The 18,828-nt window shown below is 33.5% G+C and overlaps 1 protein-coding gene across 1 annotated transcript in view; it reads left to right on the top strand.

Annotated features, from left to right (window-relative positions):
* Positions 1–17,433, top strand: part of MINDY2 (MINDY lysine 48 deubiquitinase 2) — a 120,112-nt gene extending 102,679 nt beyond the window's left edge. The window contains exons 7-9 of the mRNA XM_051980731.1: positions 1,560–1,733; positions 9,326–9,547; positions 10,607–17,433. Coding sequence (XP_051836691.1) covers positions 1,560–1,733; positions 9,326–9,547; positions 10,607–10,741 — 531 coding nt within the window. The 3' untranslated portion in view covers positions 10,742–17,433. The remainder of the gene's footprint in view (positions 1–1,559; positions 1,734–9,325; positions 9,548–10,606) is intronic.
* The last annotated feature ends 1,395 nt before the right edge of the window (positions 17,434–18,828 follow it).

The following is an 18,828-nucleotide window of genomic DNA, read 5'->3' on the forward strand; positions in this document are numbered from 1 at the left end:
TTGAATATAAGATGGATAATTTTAATTATATTAAATTAAAAATGTTTTTTGTACAAACAAGACCATTGCAGACAAGATTAGAAAGGAAGCAATAAACTACAAAAAAAAAAAAAAAATTATATTCAAGGTTCTGATAAGGCCTCATTTCTAAATTATATAGAGAATTGACTCAGATTTATAAAAATTCAAGCCATTTTCCAATTGATAAATGATCAAAAAATATGAACAGACAATTTTCAGATGAAATTGAAAATATTTCTAGTCATATGAAAAGGTGTTGTAAGTCATTGTTGATCAGAGAAATGCAAATTTAAACAAGTCTGAGATACTACTACGCACCTCTTAGATTGGCTGAGATGATAGGAAAAGATAATGACAAATGTTGGAGGGGACATGAGAAAACTGGGACACTAATGTTGGAGTTGCTACCTGATCCAACCATTCTGAAGAGCATTATAAAACTATGCCTAAAGGGCTAGCAAACTATGAGTAGTGTTTCTACTAGGTTTGTATCCAAAAGAGATCATAAATAAGGGAAAGGGATCCACATGTGCAAAAATGTTTGTGGCAGTCCTCTTTGTAGTGGCAAGAAACTGGAAACTGAGTGGAGAATCAGTAGGAGAATGGCTGAATAAGTTGTGGTATATGAATGTTATGAAATATTATTGTTCTATAAAAAATTATCAGCAGAATTATTTTAGAGAAGCCTGGAGAGATTTACATGAATTGATGCTAAAAAATAGGAGATCATTGTACATGGCAACAACAAGATTATATGATGATTAATTCTGATGGACGTGGCTCTTTCAACAATGAGATGGTTCAGGCCAGTTCCAATGGTCTGTAAGGAAGAAAGCCATCTGTACCCAGAGAGAGAATTGTGGGAACTGAGTGGGGATCACAATATAGTATTTTCACTCTTTTTGTTTTAGTTTGCTTGCATTTTTTTCTTCTCGTTTTTTCTTTTTTGATCTGATTTTTCTTGTGCAGCATGATAATTGTGAAAATATGTATAGAAGAATTGCACATGTTTAACATATATTGGATTACTTGTCATCTAGGGGAGAGATGGGGGAAGGGAAGGAAAAAAATTGAAACAGGGTTTTGCAAGGATGAATGTTGAAAATTATCCCATGCATATGTTTTGAAAATAAAAAGCTTTAATAAAAAACAAATTTAAATATTTAAAGAGGGAGCATAATTTTATTGGTAACTACCTTAGTTCTTCATCTTCTTTTATGACAGTTTCTTATATCTTAACCTGGTGTTTTTACAGCACTTTCCTAATTCATGATGTGATATTCCCCCAAATGTACATTTGTAATTCATTTGTTAATTGGATATGTCAGGTGAGAGCTTCTATTTCTATTTTTGCTGAAAGGTACTAATTTAAAATTAGAATAGCTAGAATCAGAAGGTTATGCAAACAGATTTTACCAGAGTGCTGACTAAACCCTATGAAGATAGAAATGATAAATATTCTTTAAAAAACAACTCCGAATACTATGCTAAATAATGTTTTCCAGTTTAACTCTATTCTTTTGTTATGTCTTATTAAGGGTCAACTATATTTGCTGGTAACAGACCAGGGCTTTCTTACAGAAGAAAAAGTTGTTTGGGAAAGTCTGCACAATGTAGATGGTGATGGAAATTTTTGTGACTCAGAATTCCATCTGAGGCCTCCCTCAGATCCCGAAACTGTATATAGAGGGCAACAAGATCAGATTGATCAGGTAAGTCAGCTTTTTTTTTCCTTTTTAAAAATACCCATTACATTCAGATATGAGAATGTTTCCAAAGAATTTCTTTTCAGTTAAGATTTAATTTATTAATACAGGGCTGAGAAGTTAATTCACCTGTCATTTGTGTTACTGGCTTATTTATCTCTAAATTATAGAGAGGGTAAATTTGGTTGGGGGGGTAAAACATAAAATAGTAGAAATTTATTCCAACATTTCTGCTTAAGCTTCTGAGTATTCATATGTCAAGTGGAGAAACTTATGGATGAGTGGAATTTACATACCTGAATTAATTTGCACTTTTAAATGTTACCCAAGTGGTGAAGTGCCACTACCATCCCATCTTCTCCAGTAGATTCTAGACTCTCTATAATCCCTATTGTCATTAATCTTCAATTGCTCTCTGTCTCCTAGTGGCTTCTCTACTACAACCTTGTTTCCCCCATCCTCAAAAAATTCTCACTTGATCCATGTCTTTCCATTAGTTGCTGTCCTGTAGTTATCCTCTTTTTGTGTATAATGTCCTTAATAAAACCATTTGCATTAAATACCTCTCATTTTCTCTCTTAACTTTTTGCAGTCTGGCTTCCAATTTTATTCAATTGAAACTTCTCTCTCCAAAGTTACAAAAGATCCCTTGATCCTATAATTGCCAAATCTAATGGCTTTTGCTCAGTCCTTATCCTTCTTGTTTTCTCTTTGGACTTCTCCTTGATCCTCCCTAAGTTTTTGGAACACTGCTGTCTTCTGATTCTCTTCCTATCTGCCTGACCATTCTTTCTCAGTTTTCTCTGTTAGATTTCTATATCCAGTTATGCCAGATCATGTCTCTCAAAACCATGCTCTAGGCCCTCTTTTTTTCCTCTTTTTATATAATTTCACTTGGTGATCTCATCAGCTTTCGTGGTTTCAGTTACCAACTCAGTGCACCTTACTCTAAGATTTACTTGTCCAGCATTAATCTCTTCCCCATCACTAGTCTTTCATCTCCAACTGAGTATTAAATATCTCAAACTAGTAGATCTCCTGAACTCAACATGTCTAAAATGAAACATCTTTCTCCCACATATCCTTCCCTCTTTCTGACTTTCTTATTTGGAGAGTACCATCCAGTTATTTTGAGTACTTCTCAGTTTAGAGAAGTCCTGATCACCTAGGGAGTGAGCCTATTTGAGTCTTCCTCAGTTCCTTGCCCTCTCTCATACCTATATGCAATCAGTGGTCAAGTCTTGTCACTTCTACCAACATAATATTTCTTATACATCCCAGTTTCTTTCCTCCAATGCTGCCACCATGCTGGTAGGGGTCCTCATCACCTCATAACTGCACTGCTTCAAGTCTTTTCCCTCTCTACTCTATCCTCCACTCAGCTATCAAATTGATTTTCCTAGAACTCAGATTTGAACATATCAGTCCTCCACCAGCTCCCTGTCATCTAATAGAATCAAATGGAAAAAAAAAAAAAAAAACTCTGGCTTTTAAAGTCCCTTATAATCTTTCCAGTCTTCTTACATCTTAATCTTGATATACTGTAAGCTCCTTGTTACATCTCCCATTAGACACTTATCTCTCAGCTCTGGACACCAATTTATTCTTTGTATAATCTTGATTATACATAATTATTTCCATGCTGTCTCTCCATTCAACTGTGAGATGCTGGAGAACAAGGATTGTTTTTTGCTTTCCATTATGTCCCAAATGCTTAGCATAGTGCCTGGAGCATAACAGGTCCTCGATAAAAGTGCAATAAATGACTAGTTGGTTTGGGTCCATCTCCATTTTATTCATCATTTTCACAGAGTAGTTCAATAAGAAATGAAAAGCAAAGTACAAGTGATTTCATACTCTAAAACCAAAAAAATTTCAGTTCACAATTGATAATTTCTCCTACTTGTTATCTGTATATAGCAAAACAAATGTACACAATTTTTTTTTCAGTTGGGAATATAACACTTTTATTTATTTAGGCATAAATTCTTTTTGATTGAATTTTGATCTATGTTTTATTTTTGTTCTTTACTTGGCATGCCTCTACAACTCTGATTCTACAAATATGTAGTAAAAATTATTTTTATAAAGTTATAAATTTATGCCTCATTTATCTTATTTGAATTAAGAACTCTTTTCCTAATTAAAATCACTTATATCTGTATTGTAATAACTTTTGCATGACTTTTTATATATGATTAGTATTGTATCTTTCGCCTTCTCAAAGGATAAAGGAAAGGTTGAAGGAAGGGAGGTAATTCAGAACTGAAAATAAAATTAAAATTACCCTTTTTTTTTTTTTTGCTGAGGCAATTGGGGTTAAGTGACTTGCCCAGGGTCGGTCACACAGCTAAGAAGTGTTAAGTGTCTAAGGCCAGATTTGAACTCAGGTCCTTTTGACTTCAGGACTGGTGCTCAATCCACTACACCACCTAGCTACCAAAGTTATTTTTTTTTTAAATAAAGAGGAAAAAAAAGAAGTCCTCTCTAGTGTCTCCTGAATAATTTTCTTTTTATTTTAATAGAGACTTAAGCTCAATCAATATTTTTATACTGATGGTTATAATGCAGGCTTGGGATCTTACCTAAATTTATTAATTTTTAATTTTTCATAGTAAAAAAATAATAAGAGCACTGATATATTCTTGATAAGATTCTCATCTAACCTGAATAAACTTCATCTTTTGATACTGTAAGAACTAGAAGATAAGATTGTTAAACTTGCTGTTAATAAATTTTGAAAGATCACAAAGAACATGAAAAGGGCAAATATACCAATTTTCAAGAATGGAAAGAGAATAGAATCTGCAAGCTTTAGTCCAGTAAGCATGATTTTCATTATTGCCATAGTTCAACCATGTCTCACTTAAAATATGTTTTAAAATGAAACTGAATGATTTATAATTATAGAAAGGAGTTGACTATTCAATATGTGAAGGACTACTTGCCATCTGGGGGAGGGGATGGAGGGAGGGAGGGGGAAAATTGGAACAGAAGTGAGTGCAAGGGATAATGCTGTGAAAATTACCCTGGCATGGGTTCTATCAATAAAAACTTATTTAAAAAAAAAAAAGAAAAGAAAGGCGTTGAGAAAATATACCTTCTTGCTTCTTTTGCAGAGATGATGGACTACGTGGGTGACTGTTGTATGTATTTTTAAATTCATTTAATGTTATTTAATTTTTTTGAACTGTTTTTTTTTTCTTTTCCTTTTTTTATTCTTTGAGGAAGATTATATTCAGAAGTTAAGGTATTGGAAACACAAAAGATATCAACAAAAACGTATCTTTTTAAAAGGAGTGATTTGTGAATATTTAGAAAAGAAAATAATCACAAAGAGGCTTTCTGGTTTCATCATGAACAGGTCATGCTAGATTGTACATATATGGTTTTTGGATATCATCACTAAACTGGTAGATCAGGCAGTTTTGTAAATAGCCATTTATGTAGATTTTATCAGTGCCTAACACCTCTCTCACATACTCTGGTCTATACAAAAAATACTTCTAAGTAAAAAGGGCTATAAGCTATTTCTTATACACAATATTCCATTCTATGCATCATCATCATCATGCACTTCACCTTTTAGAATATCCTTATTCTTCCAGAATCCAGCTGTGCCATCTCCTAAGGTCTTTCATAACCCCACTACCAGCAGCTGCTAATGCCTTTTTCCTACATATTACCTCGTATTTATTTGATGTTTACATATTACCTCCCCTGATAGAATGTGAGTCTTTGAGGCAAGGACTTTTTCATTTTTGTCTTTATATATCCAGAACCTAACACAGAAAAAACAGTTAATGTTTACTGATGGATGTTAGCTATGAGATAATTATAGTTAGATGTAGTCAGAACTTGCATCCTTGCTACTATTGTTATGTATCTATTTCTTCTACCCTTTTTAGCTAAACTCCTTGAAAAAGCCATTAATAGCAGGTGCCTCCACTTACTCTCTTCTTAACTAACCCCTTACAATCTGGCTTCAATCTGATCATACCAGAGAAACTTCTCTTTCAAAAGTTATTTCTTAATTGCCAATTTTATTGCCTTTTTCTTAATTCTCATTCTCTTCTGTGACACTATGGATCATTCTTTCCTTTTGATACTTTCTTCTCTATACATTTTTAGGATCCCACTCTTCCCTGGTCCTCCTCTTACCTATCAGACCACTTATTCTTACTCTCCTTTTCTGGATCTTTATCCAGATCATTCTCTTTATTGCAGAACCTCAGAGTTTCCTCTCATTGCATCTAGAACCATATCTCCAGTCATCTTGATCTATTTCTTGCCACTAGACCCATATATATAGCTCTACAGGAGAGAATGAGGCAAGTGACCTTGCCCAGCCCTCCCTCACTTAAATCTAACGCTCTTGCATGTCATATCATCCCCTCCCTGATGTCATGGTCCTCTCCAAGAATGAAAGGCAAACAACAATAATAAATTGGGTCATCTTTTCTTTTCCCTCTTTATTATTTCAATTAGTGTTCTCATCAGCTCCTATGGATCTAGTTACCATCTCATTGTTGATCATTCTCAAATCTCCTTGTCTTAATCTACTTTCTTTACTGACTTTCTAAGTCTCACATCTCCAAATACCTTTCAGACATCTTGAACTTGGTGTTCAATAGACATCTTACACTTGACTGTCCAAAACTAGGCTCATTATTTTCACCCCAAACCCTTTCCCTCTCCTACTTTCCCTATTCTTGTAAAGAGGAGCACTATTCTCCTATTCTCAGCCTTCCAACCTATATATCATCCTTAATATTGTCTTCTTATCACTCTCTTTTGCCAAGGTCTGTAAGTTTCTCATTTGCAACATCTCTCAAATTTTTTCTTCTCAACCTTTTCTCTTCTGACACTGCCACCTTTTGGTTCAGGACCCTCAGCACCTCATGGCCGAACCATTGCAATAGCCTGTCAGTGAGTCTTTTTGCCTCACGTTTCTCCCTATTCTAGTTCATCCTCCATTCAGCCACCAAAATGATGTTCTTAAAACACAAATATGATCATGTGACTCCCCCACCCCATTTGATGAATTTCATTGACTCTCTGTGGCTTCCATACAAAATAGAAAATTCTGTGTTTGGCATTCAGTATTCTACCTTTTAAACTAGCGCCCTCACTTCCCCCTGCCTATTTATATTATGGCTTTTTATTTTTCCTAATTCATGCAAAGATAATTTTTAACATTCACCTCTCCAAAACACTATGTTCCAGATTTTTCTCTCTTCCTCCTCTTGTACCCCCACTCCTAGACAGGTTCAACAGCCACATATTTTTCAATCCAGAGAAACTGGCCCTCATGCTGTTCCTTGAGCAAAACACTCTTTTGGCTCTGGCCATTTTATCTGTCTTTTCTCCATGCCTGAAATGTTCTCCCTTCCTCATCTTCAACCTTACTTTCCCTGGCTTGAAATCCCAACTAAAATCTCATCTTCTACAGAAAATCTTTCCCAGCCTCTAAATCTCTTCAAGTCTCCTCACTGACTTGTGGCTCTCAATATCTCCAACTGATCCTCGCTGAGACTGAGAACTTTTTATATATGATCTCTTAAAGGTGTGAACCCAAAGGTTGATTCCTCCTCTGAGAGAGTGGGATTGTGGAGGTGTAAACTTGGATATCTCATACTGAATCCTGAAATCTCCCAAACTTGTGAACTAATGTGTGAGCTAATGTGTGAACTCTCAAAGGTGTAAACATAAGCATTGTTTCTATCAATTCTAGTGACTTAACACCTTGTTTCAAGTTCTGGCTCATAACAGAATATAGTGCTTAAACTGTGCGTTAAAGGAAGAAGGTTATGTTATGGGGTAGATGCAAGAAGTGAAAAATATTTCAAATTGAGGGATAGGTAGTGTAGAGGCACAGAAATAGAGTGCTATTCCTGAAGAATAGAGCCCAGGTGAAGTAAATCACAGAATATGAGTAATGTACAGTGAAGCTATGAAGGGCTTTAAAAGCTAAAAAGAAGTTCACATTTGATCTTAGAGGCAATAGGGAGCCAGTATAGGTGATTGAATAGGGGAATAACATGGTCAAATCTGCACTTAAGGAAAATTCCTGTGGTGGGAGTTTGCAGGAGGGATTGAAATAGAAATAAATTTGAAGCTGGGAGACCAGTTAAAGGAAACTATTGAAATTATCTAGGCAAAAGTGGTAGCTATATGAATAGAGAAGTAGTCAGTCGTGAAATGTGTTATAGAAGTAGAAAATGTAGGATTTGCAACTAATTGGGTTTGTGGAATGAGAGAAAGGATTCAAGGATAATATGGACATTATGAATTTAGGAGAGAAGCAAGATTTGAAAAGGGAAAAGGTTGGGGTAGCTGGGTGGCACAGTGGATAGACCCCCAACTCTGAATTCAGGAGGACCTGAGTTCAAACCTGGCCTCAGACACTTAACACTTCCTAACTCTGTGACCCTGGGAAAGTCACTTAGCCCCAGTTGCCTCAGGGAAAAGAAAAAAGAAAAAAAAGGGGGGGGGAAGGTTTAGGGGAAAAGAATGAATTGTATCTGGGGCATATGAAATATGAGGTGACTCTAAGACAACCAATCTGAAACAAGCCAATTTATTATTAAAATTATTATTAAAATTTATGGGACAAGCTGGGACTTATTGAGTGGATTTATTAATCGTGTGTGTGTGTGTGTGTGTGTGTGTGTGTGTGTGTGTGTGTGTAACCCTGTTAATTAAATTCATTAAAACTGATGGAGTCCTTAAGAAGAGAAAGTACGGAAGGAATAAAGGATCCAGGATAGTGTTTGGAATACACAGAATAAAGGGGTGTAATACCAATGATGAGCCAAGAAAGGAGACTGAGAAAAAGTGATGAAATGAAGTTAGACAATATTCCTATAAAAACTCAGAAAAGAGAGAATTCCAAGAGGAAAGGTGTTCAACAGTGTGAAATGTAGCATGTAAATTGAGAAAAATAAGAACTAAGGGACAAGGAAAGGAATTGGCAGTTAACAGAGATCACTGCTAACTTTGGAAAGAGTCATTTCATTTGAATGATAAGGTCTGAGGCTAGATTGGATTAGGGAGAAAATGTCGAATGAATATATAGCCCAATAGCTTCAGGGATGATAATTCTGGTGAAGGTTTTCTAACAGTGGCAGAGACAGGTATATTTGAAGTCAGTAAAAAAGGAATCAGTAATTAGAAGAAGTTAAAGATTTGAGAGAGAACAGAATGATTGAAGTTGCAATTTGTTGAAGAAATGAGTGGGCTCAAGGGCTTATGTAGAAAGGTTTGGCATCTAGCAAAGATAAGGGGAACTTCTTTTTCAGACTGGAGGAAAAGAGTTGGAGAAGAGGTCAAGAGGTTTTGAAATTAAGAGAAAGGGAGAAAAGAGAATTGAAGTCAATTTTTTTTTACACATTTCATTGGTCTAAATATATTCTGTAGTATCTCCCCAAATCTAGTTTGTGTAAAACTTATTTATGTTATTTATTCTGACTTTTTTTTCTCCAAGGAGTCTGATTTCATGGAGACAACTCTATTCATAGCCTGATCTATATTTCAACTAACATACAGTCAAATCTTAGCAAAATTTCATAGCTAATTGTGATAATTTTATTTGTTAGGACTATCTTATGGCCTTGTCTCTACAACAAGAACAGCAGAGCCAAGAGATCAATTGGGAACAAATCCCAGAAGGAATTAGTGATCTGGAGCTAGCCAAGAAACTCCAAGAAGAAGAAGATAGACGAGCTTCTCAATATTATCAGGAACAAGAGCAGGCGGCGGCGGCAGCAGCAGCTGCAGCAGCTGCTGCTGCAGCTGCCGCTGCTGCTGCACAAGCCGAGGTAAAAAATTAATTAAAGTAGTTAGTTTTCTGTCTTAAGTATGATTTTTTTAAAAGGGGAGAAATATGTTGCTTAGAGAATATTAAGTTAACATCTAATTAAGCATCACAAGTTATTAATTCTATACTAAGCTCCAAAAATCATTATCAGAAATTCCTCTTTTCCCCAAATTTTTTGTTAAATCATATATTCTACATCAGAAATTCCCTATTATGAAGCAATGATGTTAACTGCGTCTTTGAAACTAGTCAATTAATCGTACTATAAATCTAAGAGTCCTCTTAATATTTAGTCTGTAAATGTCTATTCCAATGTTCACTTTATAACTCCAGATTTACATGTTAAAATTTTCCAGGATTACATGCTCTCAATTAGTCTTTTCTTTCATATACTTCTACCATAGTTATAGTAGTTTTAATATTCTTATGGATGTTTTACTTGCATTTAGAGTCGAGATTTTTAACCTGGGGCTTCTTTATTTGTTTTTTGTTTTATTTTGTTATTTACATTTTGGTAATTGTATTTCACTGAAATTGATTTCCTTTATGTGTGTTCTAGAAAATATAACTGCATAACAACCAAATCACAAGAAATCTAGAAATTTTTTTTAACTAGAAAAATAATAGGATGCCTATGGGGGCAGAAATATCTAAACTCAGAAAGTGTTATAAAGGAAAGTGTGCTACTCCATTTGACACTTATTAGCTTATTAAAGTCACTGTATTACCCCTGGACAAATCACTTAATCCTGATTGGTTAACAAATTTAAGTAAATAAATCTATGGTTTGGCATTGTGTGAAATAAGTTAGTCTGGTGCCTATTATCAGTTCTTTAATTTGGAATTCTGTCCTTTGTTCATTTGCTTAAAATGAAGCGTATTTTATCTGAGAAGTAATTATTCAACTTTACTAAAAAAAAAAGTCAGTATCTTATAATTCCTTTAATTTCTTTTAATATTGTGATTTTTTTTCGAGATGACTGATTAAACATCATTTAAAATAATCAATATATCCTCCTATGCTTTATTCTTAATCTTTTTTTTTTTTTTTAAACTAAAGCAAGGCCAGCCAGCACAAGTAACTGCCTCTCCAGTAAGTGGAAGACAATCTGGGAGTAATGAACGTAAACGCAAAGAACCTCGGGAAAAAGACAAAGAAAAGGAAAAAGAGAAAAATAGTTGTGTCATTCTGTAACAGGGGTTGGATTCTGTTGGAGCCAAGTACTTGCCCTGAGAAACAAAACCATGGGATAAAGGAAGAAAAACCGTTCCATACCGTCTGTGCCTGATTACCCAATGGATTTTGTTCATGTTTTAAAAGGAAGAAGTTGCTACTTAGTTACAATCAAACTCTCAGAGTTGCACAGTGCACCCCTCATGAGGTGGATTTCCTTGTTACAAGTTGGAAGTGTCTGTATCATCGATCATGAAAAATACTGCACTTTGTAGCTGAACATTCAAATCATAGCAAGTTTTGTGTCATAGTGACATTTATTACTCATCAGTTAGTAAGCTATCTCATCTTCTGTTCTAACAATGAAAGGAGAGAATTGGTTTTGTCAGGTTCCTTCCTGAAATCAAACTGTTAACATCATAATTTTTAAAATTAATTTCCATCATGCTTTATCTATGACCAGGCCTTGATGTGAAAGCATTATTGTGTGTAGGAAGCTGGGCCTATCACTTCCTAAGTGCTCAGTGCTTCAAATGTTGAAATTAAAAAAAAAAAAAAAAACTACATGTTCTAATTTTAGTTAGAGTTTTTTTGACTGTTAAAAATGTAGCCTCACATAATTGAAATGGAAGGAGGGTGGCCAAAATGAAGATCTGTATTGCTTTTTCCCCACAATAGACAACTCAAGATACTCTAGAAATGATTTTGTAGTTCTGTGGAAGTTTATTGTTTTGATTTGGTTTAGTATTCGTAATTATAGGTAAATTGGACCACACAGTTCCTATTTATTGACCATGTAATAAGCAACTAGTGGGAGGAAACTAGAATGTCTAATAATAATAATCTTGTAGAAATGCAAGTGTAGGAATCCAGAATTAACTAATATCTGCCTTTTTTCATAAAAACCTTAAACCTTAACACTAAGATTATGTCCACTTGCCCATTTAAGCAAGTAAATATAAATATTTTTTTAAAATCATGAATAAATAAAAAGCACACTTCAGAATGGAATTTTGAGAGGTCCAGATACTCTTAGTCTGATGGAAAGGCACTCATTTGTAATATCACTGTCTTGTCTTATTTTAGTCACCAGATTAGAATTTTGGAACACTTATGTAGAAGCAATCAGATTTTCTAATTTATGGGAACCAAATAAATAAATATGTAATATCTAATCTTTATAGGATTCAGAAAGAAAATATTTGTTGAACTTTATTATGAGGGAATCATAAATTCTCCTATATTCCCAGATACAATTAAGGAAATAATTATCTTAATAGTCTTTTTAATAAGCTTTCTATGTAGCAGTTTGTTTTAGTCATTTTTGAAAAAATTGTTGCTGCTCCAGAAAGTGTTGCAATTCCCAGTGTAAGCCTGGGTAAGCACATTTACTTAAGAACACCATAAATTGTTAAAACATCCATCTGGAAAATAGCATTTCTGGTTTGGGAAGACGACAGACTGCTTAAAAGTAGTCTAGATTTTTAATGATTCCTTTAGCTACTACCATGATAAAAAACCAAGTGTAATATAATTTCTTAAGGAAATAGTAGAATCTTATTTATGGAAGAAATAATTCTCTTAGACAAAGTCCTGGGTCAAGCTGAATCATTAGTTTCTTCTATATTGCATATCTGTTGTGCATTACAGAGTTCACTGTACCTTCAACTTTGCTTTACTAACATGAACAGTTGAAGATCCTGTTTTGAATATAAAACTTTGATATACAATTTTTTTTGGAACTCTTAATAATTGTTGATAATTGCTCATACATTGATGACCTGATAAAAGTATGACATCATTCTCTGTAGAAGCAAACAGATTAACCTCCATCCCAATGCTGAAGCTGTCAAAGTTCTGCTTGATACTAAATTAACAAATACCATGGTTTATTTTCTTTACCCAAAGAGGATCATAACAGTGTGTCATATTGGAGTGACAAAAAAATTAGAAACAAGAAATTCAAGAAAATCCAATCTAATGTAGATTTTGCCAGAATCGTGTACTTATATTTATTTATTGCTTTTGAAAAAATAAATTTGTAAAAGTTAATCATTATCTTCTAGTTCTTTCCAAAGAAAATACTGCCATCCTACATTCCCACTGAAAAATTATTCACTTAAACCAGCACTGTTATTTTCAGAGTAATCTCAATGTATAATTAAAAGAAAATACTGAAAATTTTAATGAATTTGTTAATACCACAGTTTTATATGTATATATTTACAGGTTTTTCTTACATTCCTGAAATTCAGTTTGATGTATTAGAGATAATAATGATAAAAATATTCTTTTTGATTATAATAGAAGGTAAAGAGGGGAGAGAGGGAAATGATATCCTGTGCCATTAAGACAAAACAAACAAAAAAACTTTTCAGATATTATTCCCCTTCATTGAAGAGGTTATAGAGAATTTCAGAGCAACTCTATCTTAATTTTCATATTTTGTATTTTTCTCCACAGATGATTAGTATTCAGACATTGAGTTGCTGATTTGGGTCTTTGGATTTGATTAGTTGTATGTTGTAGTATTTCCCGGACAGCCTGAATTTGTACTGACTGAAACTCACTACCCTTCTGTGGATTACATCTTAAGAAAAATTAGAAGAATCTAAATACCTTAGTTTTTGATGCATGAATAGTCCGTTCTGCATATAAGAAATCTTTATCATCTCTGGCAAAAGAGGCAGGACAGAGAATGGACACAAAGCTGGGCTATCTTCTACCTGCAGATTTTCCTGCACTTAAGTTCCTCTCACTGTGTAATGCAAGGCAAACAGACAGGTTTCAGAGTTTCATGTGTATGTTACAAGCATTTAAATTCACTTTATAGTTTTATCTCTAAGAATCTTACATGTATATGTATGTTTATATATGTGCATACATATGTGTGTTTACATGCATACATCTCTTAAAACACCCTACACCCAGAGAAAACCCAAGTCCAAATTGCAGTAAACATCATGATTCACTGGCTAATATTTATATCGGTTACAATTCATGCTTGGGAAGTGAGAATTTCCATGATACAGATGAGTATAATTAGAGTGAGGCTTCAGTTTACAGCTAGGATTTGGAATGTATCTTGTTTTCCTTGTTGTACTTTCTGTGTCCTCATCTATTTGTCCTGTATTTGGAATAGAACTCTTCCCTTTTAATCCCAATCTGCTCAAATTTTGTTGATATTAGATTAGCTGGCTGATATTAATCATTTTGGACTTAAAAGCCATAACATGATTATGTGGATTGTTTGTTTTGATTCCAAGCATTTTGTTTATGAGTCATAAATCAGAATTCTATTTACCTAGAGATAGAGAGCCTTATTGTGTAGGCAGGCTTAAGAAAATCTGTGCAGAAAGTTGAACATAGACTGGGAAAGGGAGGAGGAGTCCAAGTAGATTTCATTAGAGCTGTCATAAAACTGCGAAAAAGATTCATGATTATTTCCAGAGCGATTCTTAAACAGTCATGACTTTTAGTAAAAATACATTTTGTACTGCCTTTCAAATACTTGTTTTAATGTTTTCCTGTTTGATGTGCCAGGTGATTCAAAGCCCACAAAAAAGAATTATATGCTTAGAGTTCTTTGTTAAACATGCAGTAGTTTAATTAAAAATTTGATGTTAAAACTTTCTAGTATCTGATTTAATTTAATGAGCCACCCAGAGTATCTGTACAGTTTTGTAGTAGAGAAAGAATAGTTTAGCCTTTAACAAAGCTGAAGATTTAGAATCCTGAAGTGTTTGGGTTCTAAAAAGTAGCTTCCTACCTTTTTTTGGTCAAATAGATAGACTTCCTGTGCCTCAGTTTTAATTTACAAATGGAAAAAATCTTTGTCTTTTGGACCTATGAGTAAATGGCACAGTATAAGCACAAAGTATTATTTATAGAAGTCCACATGTATTGTGTACACTTTTAACTGAAGTGCTTTTTGAGAACCATTTTCCATTCAACCATGTCATTTTGGAGTAAAATTGCTTGCTGAAAGATTTGTTTCCAGGTCAACTTTTTTGTGTAGTTATATGTGTTGTATTATCTTCTCTTGTTAAGATGTGGTATCTCCCTAAAGTATTTTTCAGAATGCTTTTATACTGTGAAAGGTGCGGTGAGAGATGGGTCTTGTCAAAACAGGTGCATCTGGTGGAAAACATTTAGCAATCTATTTTTTATTCAAATCTCTTTCATAGATTAAAAAAAATTAAATTATGTATACCTGCTGTCAATGGAATAAAGTCATCAAGATTCAAGTATGTGTTTATGAATTTTTCTATAAATAGAAAGACAACCATCTCTCTTCACTTAGAGACCTTTGGGGATTTGGCTGCCCCATATTCTTCAAGTGCTCTCATTCTCATTGTTATTTCTGATGATTGGTGTAAAATGTTATTTAATAAAGTGTGGTTAAATTCTTGGGTTTTTTTTTTTTTAAGTGACTGCAGAGAGAAAAACAACTTAATGGAATCTGATAATTCTTGCTGAATCCTTTAATTGGGCCAAATAAGTTTTCAGTGAATTTCTAAACTAAAACTAGTGTCATAACTTGATATTCTAATGTGACTCCTAATAATGATGCTAATTTAGTGTTCAGCATTATTTGAAGTGCTGGGAAAAAACTTAAATTACAAAAGGAATTAGGTAGTTTAGAATACATATCTATGTTTATTAGTCTGCTCTATTCACAATAAGAAATACAATAGTAATATTTGTTTAGATAGGAATTAACAGATTATCTTTTCTTTGCCAAAGAAATAAGATAACTTTCTGCAAATAGTACTAATAAAAATATTCTTTATTTGTTTTTACTTTGATCACAACAGAAAACTTCTAAACCTATGGTGACTGAGTGATCTAGGATAAAAAAAACACTGGACCAAATTGTTGGACGTTAGCCTTTTTAGTTTATATCTGAGTACTGAGATTCAAATTAATGCATCATTTAGTTAATGTTGATATTGCCTTTGATAGGAATTTTTCTTTCAACTTCTTATTTCTAAATCATCTGTCTCTCTTATAAATTAGATTCAGAAACAAAGAAGGTAAGAATTATAAGACTGCAGATTTAAAGTCAGGCTCAGATCTCTGTTCTATTATCATGAAAAGTGACCTATGCTTCCTTTCTTTATAATAACCTACAAGGGCTTGGTACACTGCTGCTATAGTTAGGAAATTCAGATACCAGTACAGGAGTAAAAAGTTTGAGTATTTAACCACTCTCTCTGTAACAAAAAATATATTGTCATTTTACTCAAATCGGGAGCATAATTACTAGTGAACAAATATTTCTGTTGGACCTTAAATTAATACCATTTCTATCACTATTTTGAAGTTGTTTCCATTCATAGCAAACTTTATGTTCATCTTTACTTGAAAAAGGAAAAAAAACTTCTTTTTTTGATCAGGGATGCTGTCTTCATCTTAAGGCTAGGGAGAAATGTGATACATTTTTGGGTAAGTTGATGCCCGTTTTGTTAAATTTGAATGGCTTTTTTTTTCTTTTAAGTAAAGGTAAAAGCAGAGAACTGTTTTTGTTTTATTTTGGTTTCACTTTAAAAAAAAAATACACATTTTAAAATGCAGAATTCAAGGAGGCAGTCTTGGAGCACTGTAGTGAGAGCCTTTCTGTCTAAGTATTCTAACTAATGGAATAGATTTTTGAGATCCATTGTCATTAATGTGTGAAGGATATATTACAATCTAAACCATAGTTTTAACAGATTCATTTTGTTATAAGTGACCACTTTGTTATCATGTATATAACCCAATTCTAGAGGTGGATAATGTGATTAATGATTCAGCAAGACACTAATAATGATTCACAAGATCCCTCAAATTTACCCTCAAGATTTATCCTCAAAGATCTCTCCCTAAATTTTTGAAATTCAACTAAAAGCCAGTTTGTTTCAAGTTTTTCCTTCTGCAAGACACTTGGAAATTTGCTATGGCACACTTTAAGAATTGCAAGAGGGGATAGGATAAAGATAGTAGGGATGAAAAAGTGAGGGATGGAGTGAAAAGTAAACAGTTGCATTTTTTTTCCTCATCTCTGCTCAGTTCATTTAGATCAAGAAACTTCTATGATATACTAAGAAGGAGGATAGGGGGCTTTCTGATACATAAGCCACCACACATTTCTCAAAGATGTTAGAATTTACATTGTTTAGATCAAAATAAGCATTAATTTTTCATCATCTAACTCCTCTTAGTTTCTCAAAAACCTTGACCCATACTTCTGAAACTTCTGCTTTGAATTTCCTTGAGCTAATTATAATCTCAATTAAACTTTAAAAAAAACTCAATCCTAAAGATGACCTATAAGAAAGTGCTTTCTCTGAATTCTTTCCAGAGTATCTCTCAAAGTTGGGCTGAAGTTCTGACAGAATTTTCCTGTTCTAAATATTAATTGTTCTAACATCTACATCAGACTAAAGTGAATAATAGTAAATGTCTTGTTTTGCTTTTTGAAGCATATTCCTTTTTTAAGGCATATTGAACACAGATTGAAATGTATAAAATCATAACTCCTGTGACTGCAAGGATTATTCAGTATTGAAACTTAATTTCATGTTTACTGTTGTAACAGAGATAGTCATTGTTAGATAAAATGTTGGATATTTTGTAAATATAACTTAAAATTGTAACCAGTGAATAATATCTTTAGTATTTTTTATTATAGATTATATTTTATTTCAATAAACTTTGATATTGAGACCAAACAGCCTTTTTGCTATATACATAATTTCCTATCAAGTACTTAGTTTTAGATGCTATTGCACTCTGGTTTCTTATTGACTGTCATATGAGGATTTAATACTCATTATGATTCTATTTCAGTCATTTGTGACTAAGCTAGTCAATATGTAAGCATAGGAAAATCACGAATAAGGGTTGCCTGTTTGTGGACAAGATCATGTGAATCTAGGTAGCCTGTTAACTTTCCAAAGGTTCTGACTTCAAAGTATCCTGGCATCACAGACCTAAATCATTTTATCAGTGCTATCATGTCCAAAAACTATGAAATCCATTCTCTTCAAATTATATTTAGGATGCTCCTTTTGATTCCTAGTTTTAAAGTATTTGATTTCAAAGGAAATTATGAGAATTATTTCCGCAGATTCTCCTAAATTCACTGATTCTTTTTGAACATGTTAAATCAAAAGCCTTTTGATGCTGCAAGAGTTTTCTATACGAAAAGCAATGAATAAGTTAACACATCAGCAACCAGCAGTAGTGGATTTGTAATAGGACATATATTTTGTGTGAAGAGGAAAGAACCCAAAAGACTGACATTATAAGGAGTTAATAAGGAATTGCTTTTTCATGAGAATGAATCCCTCCTGAAGTAAATTTTAGTAAAGAAAGATTAATGTTAAAATCAGCAAACAAAATCACATGAATTTCAATTCACATTCAAGAGAGAGATCTGGACTATAGTTGCATAATTGGTTTCATTTTAAAGATGGCTTATTTTGATGACCTGCGTTCAAATTTTTCTCTTGGTATTTAAGTTCTGTAGATAATGACATGCAAAACCATAAGTTAATTATATAAGTAAATTTTTTATTTCACACTAAGCTACAGCTAATTTGAGCAAAATATACTATAGGTAATATCTTTCGTATTTTCTAGGCACTTATTCCATTTCCCAGACAGCAGAGCTAAATGTCCACCTCCCTCCTGTTTTACTTCTCCTCTCACTCTCCTACCATCATCAAAATTGCTCTCTTAGGTTTCATATAATTTCCCTTGTTTTCTGTGTGGATAAGTCCCACAAGGGGCAGAGGTGGGTTGTTGCTTCACTGTGACAAAACATCAGAGGAGGAATATCAATTCAAGTCAACTCCAGGTCCACACTCCCTCTCAGCAGTTAATGCATGTTAATGTCACCAAAAATGAAGTTTGCTTATTAAGTTGGAAGACTACTCTGAACTATGAGGACAACCTGGAGACCTAATGGCTTGATTGCAGTTTTCTTAAGAGGTACAAATCTTAATTAAATGAACTCCACTGGTTGAATTGAATCTACCCTAAATGCAGGATTCTGGTTTTCTGACATCACTTAGCACCTTGACACCCTAATCTAACATTTTTTAATGTTTCACTTTGTGTTA

The sequence above is a fragment of the Antechinus flavipes genome, chromosome 2 (genome assembly GCF_016432865.1).
Source record: "Antechinus flavipes isolate AdamAnt ecotype Samford, QLD, Australia chromosome 2, AdamAnt_v2, whole genome shotgun sequence".
NCBI lineage: Eukaryota > Metazoa > Chordata > Mammalia > Dasyuromorphia > Dasyuridae > Antechinus > Antechinus flavipes.